The 16,849-nt window shown below is 49.8% G+C and overlaps 6 protein-coding genes across 6 annotated transcripts; 4 read left to right on the forward strand and 2 right to left on the reverse strand.

Annotated features, from left to right (window-relative positions):
• Positions 1–460: 460 nt before the first annotated feature.
• On the forward strand, positions 461–1,021 carry FTJAE_11270 (uncharacterized protein; the record flags this gene model as incomplete). Its single annotated transcript, XM_037344196.1, has 4 exons — positions 461–477; positions 567–647; positions 705–829; positions 882–1,021. 4 exons carry the CDS (start codon positions 461–463, stop codon positions 1,019–1,021), a joined length of 363 nt encoding a protein of 120 aa, XP_037201630.1.
• A 1,253-nt stretch (positions 1,022–2,274) lies between these two features.
• On the forward strand, positions 2,275–5,414 carry FTJAE_11271 (helicase-like transcription factor; the record flags this gene model as incomplete). Its single annotated transcript, XM_037344197.1, has 10 exons — positions 2,275–2,530; positions 2,577–2,627; positions 2,677–2,711; positions 2,787–2,879; positions 2,932–3,363; positions 3,413–3,981; positions 4,033–4,305; positions 4,356–4,460; positions 4,507–5,144; positions 5,191–5,414. 10 exons carry the CDS (start codon positions 2,275–2,277, stop codon positions 5,412–5,414), a joined length of 2,676 nt encoding a protein of 891 aa, XP_037201631.1.
• Positions 5,415–5,857: 443 nt separating this feature from the next.
• Positions 5,858–7,949, reverse strand: FTJAE_11272 (NCA2; the record flags this gene model as incomplete). Its single annotated transcript, XM_037344198.1, has 2 exons — positions 5,858–7,850; positions 7,933–7,949. 2 exons carry the CDS (start codon positions 7,947–7,949, stop codon positions 5,858–5,860), a joined length of 2,010 nt encoding a protein of 669 aa, XP_037201632.1.
• A 2,727-nt stretch (positions 7,950–10,676) lies between these two features.
• FTJAE_11273 (methylsterol monooxygenase) lies at positions 10,677–11,724 on the forward strand (the record flags this gene model as incomplete). Its single annotated transcript, XM_037344199.1, has 3 exons — positions 10,677–10,687; positions 10,761–10,869; positions 10,927–11,724. 3 exons carry the CDS (start codon positions 10,677–10,679, stop codon positions 11,722–11,724), a joined length of 918 nt encoding a protein of 305 aa, XP_037201633.1.
• Positions 11,725–12,230: 506 nt separating this feature from the next.
• FTJAE_11274 (pterin-4-alpha-carbinolamine dehydratase) lies at positions 12,231–12,832 on the reverse strand (the record flags this gene model as incomplete). Its single annotated transcript, XM_037344200.1, has 2 exons — positions 12,231–12,464; positions 12,680–12,832. The coding sequence occupies 2 exons, from the start codon at positions 12,830–12,832 to the stop codon at positions 12,231–12,233; spliced, it is 387 nt and encodes a 128-aa protein (XP_037201634.1).
• A 2,429-nt stretch (positions 12,833–15,261) lies between these two features.
• FTJAE_11275 (transcription factor kapC) lies at positions 15,262–16,646 on the forward strand (the record flags this gene model as incomplete). The annotated part of the gene is made up of 3 exons (XM_037344201.1): positions 15,262–15,298; positions 15,659–16,083; positions 16,167–16,646. The coding sequence occupies 3 exons, from the start codon at positions 15,262–15,264 to the stop codon at positions 16,644–16,646; spliced, it is 942 nt and encodes a 313-aa protein (XP_037201635.1).
• Between the last annotated feature and the right edge of the window lie 203 nt (positions 16,647–16,849).

Raw genomic sequence — 16,849 nt, forward strand, 5'->3', positions numbered from 1 at the left:
CCTTGTATGCGTCGTGGGGCACGAGACCCCCCGGAAATGTCAATATCCACCGCAACGCAGATATACTCGTCAACCTAGAACCTAGGTAGGCAGCTATAGCGTGCATCAGTGTGAGACAACATGTACGGGATGACAGCTCATCATCAAGCCCTTTTGAGTTGCCGGGTTCCGCTTGCCAGTCCCGGTCAACATTCTCGTCGTTCCTCGGGATGTTTCGCGTGCGAGGTACCCTGTGACAGACAAGACATAGCTATCACGACTTGCTCATTGAAGAATGTCACCCTTGACTGAGGCCAAATCGCGTATATAAGATGGTCTCTCCGTCGCCTTCAACTCAACTTTTCTCATCAGCACTCACCATCCATACCATTCAACAATCATCTACTAGAGCCCCCAGCTCCGATCACCACTCCAAACACTCAACAACTTTTGACAAGTTTGTCCAACACAATCCAGCACAATGTCTGCCCCTACTTCGTAAGCATTCCCTTTTGCTTCATACCATCTTCACTCCACTCAATGGCTCAGTGTCAACACCAATGGAGTCCTCACACTGACTAACTTAGCACCACTTCTCCCCCTCCCACTTCTGAGCTTCCCTTTGCCAATCTTCCCTCTTCTCCTGCTCCTGTTCGCAACTCTACCGCGTAAGCAACTCGTCGATCAGTTCTCAAGTAATAGCTAACGTGTCTTGCCATTAATAGTCTGTCCAAGCCCGCCTACGCCTCCGACTCTGACTCCGATGGTCAGGCTCGAGGTGGCCGCCGCAGCCAGAAGCAGCAATTCGTTGTTCCTCTGCCCACTTCCACTGGTCTCTCACAGCCTGCTGGTATGTAACTTACTTATCCGCTTTCATTTCCCCCCTGCTCACACAGTCTTAGGTCAACTCCTCAAGGGCGCCACGGATGAGAACGGTGCTCAGAAGTCCGCTGCCCTCCTCGTGGGTATCAAGCTCGACCTTGAGGCCGAGGTTCACTTGACTGCCCGCGTCAAGGGTGATATCGTCGTCGGTCTCTACTAGACATGGATGGATTCCAACTCTGAGACTGTACTTGGTGGTTGGTCGCAGGATACGGCTGGTGGCCATGTGATGATATGACGAGAATGGTGAACGCCCGAGCAATGCCCAACAATTGACGGGCAGTCCAAAAACGGATGGGATTTCCTTTTTTCTGGACTAGCATATAAAACATATGTAGCTTGGATAATGAACACTCTTTGCTGCTGCATTTCTCTCTATTGTGTTCACTAACAGTAGTGACCCAAACCTGACACAACTTTGCATTCCATATCTATAAGGGCGCTCAGGCGATTCAGAACATTTAGACGCTTTGATGAGTAGTACTGATTGGACCGGTTTAATGGACATAAGAAAAACTGTTGGTATCTTTCCACAGCGTGCCCATGTAAAGCCAAGTCTCTATCTGCCCATAATGGTTCGTGTACCTGACACTTTTCCAGGGTCAGTATAGTGGGCCACCGGAAAAGGGTTGCATCGGGCCCTCCCGTCTAATTCTCCCAACGTTGATTGAGTGGGAATCAGGACTGCAGTGAATAATTCTCCGTAAAAGCCAGATCTATTGTGGTATTATCACTGGCTGTGCCACGTCCCTACTTTTTTCCATAATTAAATTCGAGTTAACTGCAGTCTAAGCTACAACTGGGTTCTTTGCTGTCTTGAGTTCAACTGCTGCAGATAGAGATGCCAACAATTGCATCATACCTAGCTTCTTGTTCAACAAACAGATAGGCTCTCAATGAGGAACTTACAATATGGAATGAAAATGCATTTACCGCAAACAATGGCACTTGTTACTTCTAGAGGAGGTGCATTGTTCCATTTTGATTGACCTATTGAGTTGGAATGGTCTCAACTGCAAGGCAGTGACGTAAGGTGCCCGTTGCGTTAGTCGCCCACGTACCTTGAAGTGTTTGCCATTCACTGGTCATGCACATCACAATAGAACAATGCAATTCAAGAAATAAAATGAATAAATAAACACGGGAGAAGCCTTCCTCTAATTTTACATTGGTTGCATTGTTCATTACATGGATATTTCCATCTGCTTCTATTTAGAGTTTACATCCCGGGTTATCCGATTGACCTGCACCATCTCCAAGAAGCAATTAATTCTGTGACGCGAGATCATATACAAGGCGAGGGAAACGCAATCGTGAGGGGCAGCGTTTCACTTCTAAAAATTCCTCAAAAGGGAGAAGAGCCTCTCTTGCTTCATTCGCTTCTCATCGCATCACAATTCTCACATCTTCAAAATGCCACGAAGACCTGCCAAACGCGCGCACGACCTCATCGACCTTACGGGTGACGATGAGTCTGAGACGCGTCAGAAACGGCCCACCCCTAACAACGGTCACCACAATCAACAGCAACATTCCCCTGGACAAGGTGGAACAAGCGTCTATGGGAGTTCTTCATCACAAGCTGCGCCCTCATCTACCGCTGAACCAGATTACCTTGACTTGACACAAGATGATGATGGCCCTCCTCTCGAACTTTACGGGACCTTTCGTACGACACCCTCGTCTCACTTCATTCATCTCACTAACATCAACAGATGGGAAGATTGTTGGTGTGAGGTACTACAAAGGATATGCTTCAGCGGGTGGTACGTTTTCGTGCTTCAGGTTACGCGACAAAAGCTCACAAGTTTACAGAAAACGTTCTTTGCAGGCGAGAACCCAACAACCAGGTTCGTGCTACACCAAGTGGTCTCATTCTTCGTCTCTCCTGCGACATGGCCTGGCACTGACGTCTGACATCTCAGTACGACTCCAACGCTATTCGGGTTGACAACGTTGTCGGTGATCAAATCGGCCATCTCCCTCGAAAGATTGTTGAGAAGCTCGCCCCATATGTGGTAAGACGAAACGTTGCGCCGTTAATCATTTCCATGTCTGACGCGAAACCAGGATCGTGGCGACGTGGTCCTCGAAGCCCAACTCACGGGTGAGAAAGGTTTCTACGACTGTCCAGTTAAGCTCTTCTTCTATGGACCTAGTGACCCGGAGGAGCGTTCCAGAATCGAAGAATCACTAAAGAGGGACAGGCTTGTCAAGGCTACGGAGCTCAAGAACACTAGAAAGGAAGCTGAAGCCCGTAGAAAGGCAGCGATGGGTCTTGTGAATGGCAGCTCGACTCATGGTCTTGGCCAAGACCTTGCTGTTCCACAGAAGCCTGAGATCACGATGGACAATGTCCTCCAGAAGAGTGAGGCGGTTGAGATGCGCAAAGGCGGAGACGCAATCAAGTCACTCGCTATTGGCGAGGATGAGCTTGCGAAGATGCCAATGGCCGAGCAGCCCGAACAGCTCAAGGCACAGCTTCTGCCATACCAATTACAGGTTTGTCTCTTCCTCGGCGAGAAGCGTTTTGCTGACTTGGTGATTGCAGGGCCTTGCGTGGATGACCTCCAAAGAAAACCCTCAGCTCCCCGAGAAAGGCTCCAAAGAGTCAGTGCAACTCTGGCTTCATGAATCCAATAATCGTTTCCACAATATCGCATCCGGCTTTGTCACAAGCACAGCTCCAAAACTCCTCTCAGGCGGTATTCTTGCAGATGATATGGGCCTCGGAAAGACCCTGCAGATCATCAGCTTAATCCTCACTGGTGGCAAAGGTCCAACTCTCATCGTTGCGCCCGTCAGTGTCATGAGCAACTGGAGTCAGCAGATCAGGCGCCATGTCAAAGGAGACCAGCAACCTAGCATCTTCGTCTACCACGGTGGTGAGAAGTTACACCCATTGCAACTTCAGAGGCATGATGTTGTGATAACCAGCTATGGAAGACTTGCCAGGGAGCGAGACTCGAGCGTTCCTAGAGCTATAACTTCTCCACAAATTAAGTGGCGGCGAGTTGTTCTTGATGAGGGTCATACCATCCGAAATTCCAGGACAAAGGTGGCCTTGGCAGCTTGTGAGATCAACGCAGAATCTCGCTGGGTTCTGACAGGAACACCCATGTAAGTCCCACTCCTTTTTGATGACATAAAATAGCGGCTGATCCGATATAGCGTAAACTCAGTCAAGGACCTTCACTCCCTAGTCAGGTTCCTTCATATCACTGGCGGTATCGAGCAATCCGAAATCTTCAATGCCCAAATCACTCGCAAGTTGGCCAATGGTGAACGCCATGGCGAAGTACTTCTTCAGGCCCTCATGCATGACCTTTGTCTCCGCCGCAGGAAGGACATGAAGTTTGTGGATCTCAAATTGCCTGCCAAGAAGGAGTATGTCCACAGAATTCCATTCCGCAAGGATGAGAAGCGCAAGTACGATGCTTTGCTGTAGGTTCATCAAGTCCTGGATCTCTAGAATCGACACTGACTATTGCTAGGGATGAGGCGAGAGGTGAGCTCGAGCAGTGGCAAGCAGGCTCACAATCAGGACAAAAGGGACGATTCCAGAACGTCCTTGAACGACTTCTTCGTCTTCGGCAAATGTAAGTTCACATCCCACCATCACAGGACTTTACTAAAGCTTCCTAGCTGCAATCACTGGACTCTCTGCAGAGAACGTGTTAGTGATATTCTCAAACTCCTTGACGAGCATGAGGTTGTTCCCCTCAACGCCAAGAACCGCGGTCTTCTCCAAGAAGCGCTCCGCCTATACATCGAAAGCCAGGAAGAATGCGCCATCTGCTACGACAACCCGAACGATCCTGTCATCACGAGCTGCAAACACGTCTTCTGTAGGAACTGCATCCTACGCGCTATCCAAATACAGCACAAATGCCCAATGTGTCGCAACAAGCTGGACGAGGACAGTCTGCTTGAACCAGCGCCCGAAGACGCCGGCGAAGATACACGTGATTTTGACGCCGACTCGCAGAGTTCCAAGACAGAAGCGATGCTGCAAATTCTAAAGGCGACGATGAATAAGGAGGGATCAAAGGTGGTTGTGTTTTCTCAGTGGACTTCGTTTCTCAATATTGTTGAGGCGCAGCTCAAGAAAGAAAACATAGGCTACACTCGTATTGACGGCAGCATGAAAGCTGACAAGCGCGACAAAGCCATAGAGGCTCTCGACAGCGACCCCAAGACACGAGTGATGCTCGCCAGTCTTTCTGTTTGCAGCGTCGGTCTTAACCTCGTTGCAGCTGACACCGTCATCCTCTCTGACAGCTGTAAGTCCAATTTTACCACATTTCTAGAGCATGCTAATACTCTTAGGGTGGGCACCTGCCATCGAGGACCAGGCTATTGACCGTGTCCATCGTCTGGGACAAACCCGCGAGACTACCATCTTCCGACTCGTCATGGAAGGCTCTGTTGAGGAGCGCGTGCTAGATGTTCAGGGCGAGAAGCGGGAGCTCGTGACCAAAGCATTCAGAGAAAAGGGAAACAAAAAGCGTGAGAATTCACGCGCGGCAGACATTTCCAAGCTACTTGGTTAGGGGCTTGTCTGACAGCATAGGCGTTGGTTTGGCAGGGAGTTACTGGTTGCGAAATACCCAGACTTACAGTGTATATCAAGTGCGCGGAAAGGGTTATGTATAGTCAGCATCGGAAATGCGAGAAATGGGCTGTCGGTAAGTGTAGCCCTTATAATAAAGTGTCTTAATCGACTTGTAGAGCTTCCTTTCGTGGTGCCAACATGCTGGCATCAAGCTTGTGTGCTAATGGCAACACAGTCGCTCCTGGTACTAGGATATTTGGCAAATATACCACGACAGCTCCAGAGGGTCCATCACCAAACAAATAAGTGTATGCATCTAATCATGGCTCGTTTATGCAATCTACCTATGTGTATAAGTACATTGGTGTTATTTTACCTGCCCAGCAAGGGCTAGTATACATGCTATCGTTAGACCCGTGACGAACACCTTTCATGGCTGGCCTAGTGAAGCCATCTCGCATAAGCCCAACGAATGCGCTCCAGCGCCCTGGTCTGCAGCTGAATACCCTTCATGTTTGACAAATCATCGAGATCCTCAAGGAACTCCCTAGCAATCTCACGTGGCATGAGCTTATTAACGAGGTCTCTCAGGATATGAACTTCAGAAAGCAAGAGACCGTGGTCCTTGTAAGAGAGAAGATTGGTCTCTGTAGGTCGGGCCTCAGAGAGGATACGGTCTACGTTGCGGAGAACACGGATGGCCTTGCCAGCTTTGTGGGTTTGACGCTGACCAGAGCGGCCGCCAAACACACCGCGCAGATACTGGAACATGCTATAAGAGACGAGGACACCAGGGGTAAGACCAACGAAACCAAAGACAAGCTCCTGGCTCTTGAGAAGGGAGTCGATGCCAGTCATGGCGACCTCAAGGTCAACCTTTGTCTTCTGAACCTGAATGAGAAGTGATCGAACAAGATCTCCACGAATGGTGCCCATGAAAGGGCTTCGCAAATCCTTCTCGAACGCCCGGAGTACTGGAGTGACATCGCCCTCGGCAACCTTGTGTCGGATGTCAGCAACTTGAGTCTCAGTCAAGGTGCTACCCGTTTCATTGACAAAGTGAGGCTTGTCGAGGGCAAAGTCAACAACCATACGCTCGAGACTCTCACGGTCTGCCTGAAGACTATCCCTACTCATGATGGCGATCTCGCTGGTCTTGTCATGTCGAATGGTTGAGATAATCTTTGACGTGGGTTCGATAACCCAGTTAAACCAGAAATCACGAACAGTTTCACCAAACCCAACGAACCACTCGATGATATCGGCCTTCCGGTTAACCAGAATACGCAAGACAGTTGTCGAAGAGAGGAGGCCAATAATCGCAGGGAGCCAATATCGGATTAGAGTGGACGGTCGACCATTTTCCTTGGCCAGGGCGTGCATTGCAGAGAGATGTTCGGGGAGAGATTTGTCGATAATGGTGAGCAGTCGTCGGGCTAGAATGGCTGGACGATCCGCGGTGTTGCTGTCTTCGATGTGAACAGAAAGTTCAGGGTCTTCCTCGACACCAGCAAAAACCTTGTCCTCGAAATCGCTAATATTGACGTCGAGAGTAGAAACTTCCTTGAGAACCATATCGATAAGCGCAACACTACGTTCGACGACGCCCTTGAGATCGTGATGGTCCTGAAGCTCAGCCTTATCATCGTCGAGGCCGAATTGTAAGCCTTCATCCATCAATACACCAAGTCCACTTGCCGTTATCTCACGAAGTTTCTTAAGCTGTGCCTGTTTGCGCCGTGCTTCGGATCGAGATAACGCGACAGGCGACAAAACTCTTCGTTGAATGTTGGAAATTGATCGTTCTCGGATACTATCATGCACGATACCATAAAACTGCGTCCACTGCTGCGACAGACTTGATGTCGTGGAATCCACGAGTTCACCCGGGGCATGATGAAGAGAACCAGCTTGAACGCGCAACTTGGTTGCAGTGTAGACTTCTTGAGACCATGCCCAGACACGCAAAGGCGAACTCTGAACAGCATATAGGCTGCTGTAGGAATACGAGCCTAAAACATCATCCCAGTACCAGATGTCATCGTTGAGAGGGACAATTTGATCCAGGAGTGTGTTGAGAACAACGCCATGGAGTTGAATGGTGGCCTTACTCACAAGCAGCCACTCAAGCTCGTTCTCATAAGGGCTTTTAGCTTCATCGCCTGGCTGTGCCTCTCTCACTGAGAGGTGGGCAGATGCAGGGATATCAGATGATATGAGAAGATGCCTGATGCGCCATGCCGGCAGAAGAGGTTGCGAGGATGATGTAGTACTCAACGACTGGATGGTACGGAGCAAGTGATCAAGACGCGGTGATGAGAAGGCAGCAGCTACAGCAAACCCATGCTCTTCGGTCTCTGACTGATCATCCTCTGAAGCAACTTCGGATAAAACTGGAAGACGGTCAAGGTAGGCATCCAGCCGCCGTACTTGACTATAAGCAGGGTTAGTAACTCGACGGATTATGTAAGGTGAGGGGCAATAGTAGCAGGGCCCAGGTGTTGAGGTTGACGAACTCGGAGACAAGCGTCATGGTAGGACCAAGGATGAGCTTGCTTAGATCTGGTAACGACAAGGCTGGTGTGTGAAGCACGGCATCTGTCAGCAGCAGCCGAAGTTGCAGAGAGCAACTATAGACCGGGGATAACGCGGAATGAGACGGGACGGCAGCTCCGAAAAATCGGTGGAGAGCTCGGCGAAAGACCCGGGGGTGACAACGACGACGAGGGCGGTGCCAGCAGCTTCTCGGCCGGATGATGAGCGCCAAGTCACGGGGGCTCGACGGAGAATTCGGAGCAGGGCTGTGCAACGGGCACCGGGGCGTCGAATCGCGTGTGGATGGAAGCGAGACGAGGGCGAGAAGTGTGAGTGTAAGCTTGAGCTTGAGCTTGTACCTCAAGCTCCAAACACGAATGCGGGCGGGAGATGAGCAAATGTGGGGAACGTTTATTGCATCATGCCACACGGATCAGCTCAGCCCGGCTCCGTACATGAGAAAACAACCAAAAAACGATGCCAGATGCAGAGTTGAACTGGGATTGAATGGTTGCAAGGCTGACACCCGTTGTAATCATCAATTACACAGCTTTCCTTGCACAATGCATTGCATAATGATCTAACCACAATATGACGTTTCACAAGCTTGGAAAGAAGGTGTGGTTGTTGATTAGAGACTTATTCGTATTCGGCAGCAGTTCACTCAGATCTTATTGCTGTCCAAATGCGTAGAGGGAATACCATGATCAGCTGTGGCTATGAGTGTGTTCTCTGAGCATATGTTTCCAATATTACGATATTCGAGTTTGATTCTCTATAAGAGAATATAGAACCGTCATGCTACTTTGCTTTGATTGGCTTTGCTTGTTGATAGCAAGTCTCTCTGCGCAGATACCAAGTGAAGTGAAACCCTGATATACTGGAGATAAGTTGCCTGTTGTACCCGCCGGCCTATCTTGGGATCCAACCTGATAGACCTAGCTTGCAACAGTTCCAGGACATATAGCACCAATATACAAGACGAAGCAGTCACTGGCATAGAGACTGATAACAAAATTCGCAGACTAACCTAGACCCTAAAAATGGAGACCGTTTTAGACGGCACTGGCGTTGAGGTATCCTCGTATTCGGATTATGCTCAAATACCGAGTACGGGTGCACTAAGCCCAAGCTGGAATGCATATGTACTTTATCTAAGAGCAAATGAACATAACAGAACAGTGAATACCAAGTCATACCATCTTATGTCAAAAAAACAAATGTTTCAATTACAAGGTGCCCGATTGGATGTAACGGAATACATGTGAAGAGATAATCAAGAATCGCTGCAATTGCAACGACTTCATCATGTTAGCGAGAACGAGCGGGAGAGGCGTAGAAAGAACGTGCAGAACTTCTAAAAATCGAGAGCCGAAAACGAAAAAGAAGCACGCCTCATGAGATCATCGGAACTGGGCGATTGGTGCAAGGGGCGGCTGATTCTGACCCAGTAGATCGGTTGATAATCTAATACTTTGCCCCTGGCGCGATCAGCACTCCATCGATGAGTAACCATCTAACTAAAAAATTTGGCCGCAAAGGCCGCTTCTCAACCCGCTGCTTAGAACACACCACTTTCTCCAAATCTCTCGCGTCCCGGGAGAGCGCCATCCGATGGAGTTCTCACGGCAATGCTTTGTTTAATGAGATCCTAGACTGAAAATCCCTGTGTTGAATGTTGCCACTTGATCCATACAGGACGCGTCCAATGTAAAAATCACCTGTTGTGATTAGGATAGGGACATGCCAGAAACAAGGGTGCTCCAGAGACTGAAACATGAGCACTCTGTGTTATTTTGTGTTACAGGAACCAAATCTAGATCAATTCAATATCCGTAAAAGACGTCGCTCGTAGGCCAATCACAAGTCGTGGCAATGGCCGAATTGGGTCTGATTTCGATCTTCACCGCTTTCAATGGCAGTGTGTAAAGAGACGGGCTTGTCCTTCCTCAAAGTGCTGGACCCTTGACAAGGGACGAAAAAAGGACAACACCAGGGACCTCGAAATGATCTGAGAATATTCCTCAAATTCCCGTGAGATCCCCGTAAAGTCGATAAACACACATACGATTCTTTGCAGGCGGTGACAATGCTAAAGCGATATGTATTCGCTTTGACTGGTGCAGAGGCATGTAGATGGGCCCGGAAGCCGGGAGGACAATTTGATAGTGGTCTCATTCTGGAACCATTGCTTTCTTCCATCTGGTATCGCGCACAGACCAACAAAAGCCCAGGGGTCCTGTGTCGTGAATGGCTGGCTGTCACAGGGCCTGGGAGATTCACATTACCATCTTTGGCTTACAAGGTGTGTGAATGCTCTGTTGAGGCGTCGTTGCTGGTGCAATTTTCGCAACGGTACGTACCGAGACGGCGCAAAGAGCAGGTGGTCCGTTTACTTTCTCTGGCTGTAAATCTCCGTAAAGTTAGTGAATTGAATGCCTGTAGTGGGCGTGTGGCCAGGCCAAGGCCCGCCGCCCACCATTTTGGATGGGACCCCCCTTAGAGATTCTCTGGGCCGGGCAATCGAGGAAATGATAAAACCTCCCCAACAGCCGCCGTCTGTTCTCCTTTTCACTCCGCCATCACCATTGCCAACACTCCTCTTTTATAACAAGAGCCGCCTCTCCGACGACTCTTGACTGGACCCGGTGCTTGCTGGTGTCTTTCTTCTTTTCCTAGAGGGACCCTATTCAGTCTACTTTGCCATAAGTTTGCCAACTTCACCATGGATGCGCTGTGAGTAGCCTCCCTGATATTGCCATTCGAACACACCAATGTTTTGAACAGCCCCCTCTAACAATTTCTGCAGAAACGCGACCACGTTCGCGTCCTTTAACCAGACCAAGGACTACTTTGTTGTCCTCGAGGAGGTCTCTAAGTACAATGTCCAGCTCAACATTGTCGAAAAGCTCTGGGCCGTACGTCCAACCCGATCCAACGTCGCGAAACCACAACAATACTAACATTAAACTCAGGCTTGGTATCTCTGGATGCAGAACGACACCCTCGCGACCGGCATCATGAGTTTCGTCCTTCACGAGCTCGTCTACTTCGGCCGCTGTATCCCCTACATGATGATGGACTACATCCCCTATTTCCAACAATTCAGAATTCAGAAGCAAAAGGTTCCTACTCTCAAGGAGCAATGGGATTGCGCCGCCATTGTTCTTATCAGCCACTTCACCGCCGAACTTCCTCAGATCTGGTTCTTCCACCCCGTCGCTACCTACCTCGGTATGGACTACGGTGTGCCCTTCCCTCCCGTTTGGAAGATGGCCCTCCAGATCGCTATCTGCTTTATCATGGAGGATGCTTGGCACTACTGGTTCCACCGTGCTCTGCACTACGGTCCTCTCTACAAGGCTATCCACAAGATGCACCACACCTACTCTGCTCCTTTCGGTCTCGCCGCTGAGTACGCTTCGCCTATCGAAACAGCTCTCCTCGGAATTGGTGTTGTCGGATGCCCCGTTGTCCTCCTTGCCATCACTGGCGAGCTTCACCTCTTCACCATGTACACCTGGATCGTCCTCCGTCTTTTCCAGGCCATCGACTCTCACAGTGGCTACGACTTCCCTTGGAGTCTGCGACACTTCCTCCCCGTCTGGGCCGGTGCTGCCCACCACGATCTTCACCACGAGAAGTTCATTGGCAACTACGCCTCCAGCTTCCGCTGGTGGGACTACTGCCTGGACACCGAAGCTGGTGCCGAGGCTCACAAGCGCCGTCGCGAGAAGAAGCTTGCTCAGATCAAGGCCAAGAAGGCGCAATAGAGTGCTGCAAAGAAAGCCTGATACGACGACAGATAATCGATTGCGGTGAATCGAGTCCGACTCAGGGATTTCACGACCGGAAATAAAATGAAGGAGGTGTGGATCATGAAAACTTAGACTGTTCGCAAACCGGGCATACATTGTCTACGTCGCTTAACTCGCGGCTCGAGCATTCGCATGGCGTTGGGGATGTTAACCAAGAACGACTTTTTACGCTTGTATATAGAAACTTGCCCCGGAGAGGCTTTAGACAAATTTAATCATCAGCATCGTTCGTTGACTTTCAACCATACCATCACCAGTAACCATCTATATGTATGTCATGACACCTGGTCATGATCGCAGTGACGTAGTGGCGCAGTTGTCGGAGTTTATCATGATCATACACGCGGCCACATGGGCTTGTTGATACGTTTCTGACAAGCTGGATGCGTAATTGGGAGAAGCGACCGATTTCTGCCCCGCAGGAATTCACTTCGCATCATTTCAGATCAGCTGTACCCTCTCTATTTCCTCTTGGGGGTACAGCAGTCTCCTGCCGCCCCAGCTGCGCGGTCCGCCAACCCGCGGATAGCACAGCTCTGGTCTTCCGTTTCGGCCGCAACTGGGGCGGTCGGCTCCGGAGGCAGCTCACCTAGTTGTTTTGCGAGAGCATCACATTCGGCAGCCATGCTTATGTCCTTGTCCGAGAGTCCAGCTGGATTATGGGTTGTCCAGCGGACGAAGGTTGTGTTATAAACCTTAAATGCGGTTAGCTGCATGATAATTGACGTGCAAGCTGAAGAAAAGTTTACATTGGACCATTCGGGATGGTGGTTCTTGATTTTGCATTGCAGAGATACTCCTGTCATGAAGTCCTAAGACTCGTTAACTCTGATGGAACTCCTCAACATCCGTACTTCATGGTGGTTCAACTATTTGAGTGAATTTCAGTATCACCCTCTCAATGGCATACCCATGTCTTTGCAAATGTCTTAAACTTGAACTGTCTCTCTAAGGCAGCACCATCCTTGGTAAGTGTCCATCGTCCGCCCTCGGAAGTGAGTGCTTTAAGCGCAGGCGTGACGCTCGCGGCATCAGTGCCAGCAGAGAATTGCGGTTGAGCCATCGTCGAAGCTAGACGGGAAAGAGATGGAAGATGATGTGAGATATGAGAAGGGCGCATTGTAGGGCGACCGAGGGATGAGGTTGTAAGTGAAGGTGGGTTGGAGGATGAGGCTGAAAGGATTGATTGATGAGTGGCGGAAGGGGTCCAGATTATGAGTACTTCTGACATAGAGTGGGACTGGCCGCGGCATAAGTACCCACTAACATATCATATATCCAGGTCGACTAATACCGAACAGCTCCAAATACGTAGGGTTATGTCTTCTTTTACTGCCATCTGAAGCTAGGAATTAAAAGTAAATTTCGACACCATTATCAATTGATTGATCTTTCGATTCGAAGTGCTTGGCTGCCTGTGTGCTGTCATACACCGATGGTCCCCGAGTTCTGGCTCAACAATCTCACAACCTACAGGGACTATCAATGTGCACTAATGTGCCATTCTGCGTATTCGACCTGAAAAGACTTAGCCCAGGCCAACTAAGAGGTTAGGACTGGCAAGCCTCATCAGCCTAGGCGCAAAAGTGCTCCAGTATGTGATACATGTCCATGGCAATGACCAGGAAATGAAGCCCGAGCTAGTGCAAACGCTGCACACCCTCACTGGATATTAACAAGCACCTATAACGGCTAAAGGAGTATTGGTAATTATGTCCGCCGGTCCTTTTTATATCACAGCAGGACGATTCATGAGCTTGAGAGCTCGACCAAGCTGGATAAATCGTATGTTTGATCGGTCCTAACTTGACACTGACCGGAAGAGTCGGAAGTGACGCCAATATAATTGGATATAGTTCTAGAGATGGATAAATTTAAGCGTCTTGGCTGTTCAACAGCATGAGGAGATCGATCTAATGTTTGAAGTCTCATGGGGTCCAGGCAGGCAAGAATGTGTCGCTACCCAGCAGGCTTAGGTAGCATATTCTGACATGGCGCGGAATTGTCAAACAGATACACGTTTCGCCCTGTCAGGATCAGTAGCCCCAAGAAATCATCAGAGACCTGTGTTTGAGATGAAAGTAGTGAGACCAAAGAGGAGTCATCGAGCGAATGGAATAAGCAGTCCTCAAGGGGCAAGAAAACACCGAACCTACCTAGCTATAGGGTGTTAAAATAAACTTAGTAAATAGTTACCTAGCCTTAGGCTAAGTTTACCTAAGTATTTTTATTACCTAGGATCAAGGTCCTGAGTTTTCTTTCCTCTCCTAGAAAGTGTCGTGTGGTGTTGTGGTGTTTATTGGGTCGTATAACACGAACAAAGTTCTGTCGTTTTTCACCAATCAATAGCCTAGAAAAAACAACCCTACACCGCACAGAAGTAGCTCAGCTCGATTCGTGGTTATGCATGATTTTACCGCAAGATTCGAGGTCGTATTATGTGGTTATACGCCATGAATGTCAGATCGAAAGGACCCCGAAGTCTCAAAGCCAGGACTTTCCAGAATAGGACTTTTATCTCGCGAGTGGGGTCGCAAGCTCACGAGGAAGGTGCATGACTGGCATGGGCGGGTGCATGCATTTGATGCCTGAGGTGGTCCAAGCTCCTTGCTTCTCTTCCAGTTCTGTCTGCTCAGGTTTGGTTCGCTGACAAATATTTTCTCTGCTGCAACAACGTTCCCCTCTCCCCATCAGTCAGCAAATCTATCCAATCTTTTGGCTCAGACCCCGTCGTTTATTCCCATCGCGGCCAGTATCAGAAAGTTCAGAACTACCGGTGTCGGGGTAGAAGGGAAAGAAATAGAAGAAGGCAAGCCGAACAGGACTTTTGACTGGTTATTGCCCGGACTCCGAATTCTCCTCAACTGAACCGGCTTCTTTGTACAGTTTACGCGTCTTTCTCTGCCCTTCAAATTAAGAACACAGTAAATATTACCTGTTGAAACGGGCTCCTTGACTTCTAATACAGGATATAACAGCGGTCCGCGTACATTCTTGGGGGGGCGCTTCCCGCACCAGCCGCAGAAATCGTCGTCAGCACTTACGCTTGCTTTAGGGAGCAAGATAAATTTGATCCCAGCAGAACGAGGAACGGCTCCGTACGTACAGTACCGTACTACGTAAGTTAACAACTGCCATCAGAGTTCGCGAGACGAGCAAGCCAAAAACAGAAGCGAACAATCCAAGCGAGCGATAACCAAATCGTTCTAGCTCCTCCAGGCTTAGACTCGTCTAGTTGGTCCAGCAAGCGGAGAGAAGAAGCCTCCCCGGCCCAGCCACGCCATTTTCCGACTTGATCACCACTCACAGTCACACTCGAAAGGTCCCGGATCCAGGTTACATAATCCGTCGTCCATCCGCCGGAACTCTCTCCTCACTCGTCTCCGTCAGTCAGCGTCAGGTCCCCCCCCTCGTTGTAGTAATCATCATCGCCCGCCCTGGGTCATTGCTACTTGGATGCTGAGTCAGACTCTCCTTCCCCAGAGCTCAAGCATGCAGAACTCCTCAGCCAGCGGCGCCAATAATCAAGGTTAGTCAAGACAACTCTTCTTCTCTCTTTTCCTTTCCTGTTTTGCTTTGCCTATTTCCTTGTCTGAGCGCGTCTTGGTTCTTGATTTGGACCTACAGCTCTGTCTAATATCTACACTATACTACGCCTCACTTGGGCCTTGGTCCATCGCGACTTCCATAGAGCTCCTTGCATCTGTCTACTGTTTGAATGGCATCCTTGTCGCGTCATTTGCGCAATCCCATATACAATACACTTAGAGGTTCTTATCCTCAACAGTTGGATCCGATATTTGTTTCAACCACCTCGGCTTCGCGTCTGGTTCAATTACTGTTGACGTAGGTGCTGGGTGCATTGGCTAATACCGACCCCTCCACATAGAGCAGCATTTGCGCGCACAGCTCGAGCTCCTGAAGAGCCACGACGCGACAGGCTCATCCTCACCCACTCCCCCCGGACCTCGTGAATCTCGACCTTTACAGCCCGCTCCTGCGCGGCCGGCGAATGGCTTCGATCACTTGTCCAGTCCCCAAGACCAACATCGAGTTCTAGCCACGAAAGGCGAAGTTGAAGCTCACATTCATCCTGATCTTCGCGCGCGAGCCAACCACGCACCGACAGCAAGCATGATGCCCATTGTTCCTCCGTCTGGACATAGTCCAGGCGCATCTGCTGGCCCGTCAAGCGCTGCACTTGCTCCAGCGCCCCCAGCGCCTTTGTCGGCAGACGATCATATGGGAGACGGTCGTAAAGCAAAGCGGGAGCTATCCCAATCCAAGCGCGCAGCACAGAACCGAGCTGCACAAGTAAGTCGCCTGATGATGACTCGTTGACTGGCGCCATCACGTCACCTTACAATTGAGCTTCTGGGCTAACGATTCATCATCAGAGAGCATTCCGACAACGAAAGGAAGGCTACATAAAAAAGCTGGAGCAGCAGGTACGCGATTTCACGGAGATGGAACAGTCTTTCAAGGCAATGCAGGCGGAACATTACGCGCTTCGGGAGTATGTCGTTCACTTGCAAACGCGGTTGTTAGAGACGTCAGGCGACTACCCCCCACCCCCACCGAACGTGAACCTTGCTCCTGCTCAGCCAGCATCGGCTTCAGCTATAGCAGCTCCTGCTCCTCATGCCGAGCCTGCGCCCAGTAATCCAGCTGCAGGAACACCTTTGGAGGCTGTTGCGCAAGCCGTGGCTGGTCTTGCGGCTCAGGAGCAAATTGAGCGTCAAAGGTATCCCTCGCCGCATTTCAAGGCTGAGCCTTTCAAAGTTGAGCCCATTGCTGAGGATACAAGGACTGCTGATGAGATCAACAAGCAATTGCAACACTCGGAAGAACCCCAAGCACAACAACCAGCGGTCTAGAGAACCGCATGATATCCATGTGCGCAGGGCTCTGCAACTGTTATTATGGCGTTAAGGTACTGATTGTCTTGATTCAATATCTATAAAGAGAGGGGCGTTTGGGTCTGTTTATGTGAAAGAAGGGCTCCTCGATCATACCATGTAGGCTTCGCTTGGCAAGTCCTGCTACTATTTACCTGGGCTGTCACGTTTACGGATGATAT

Source organism: Fusarium tjaetaba (genome assembly GCF_013396195.1).
Source record: "Fusarium tjaetaba strain NRRL 66243 chromosome Unknown NRRL66243_c0000278, whole genome shotgun sequence".
NCBI classification, from domain to species: Eukaryota; Fungi; Ascomycota; class Sordariomycetes; order Hypocreales; family Nectriaceae; genus Fusarium; species Fusarium tjaetaba.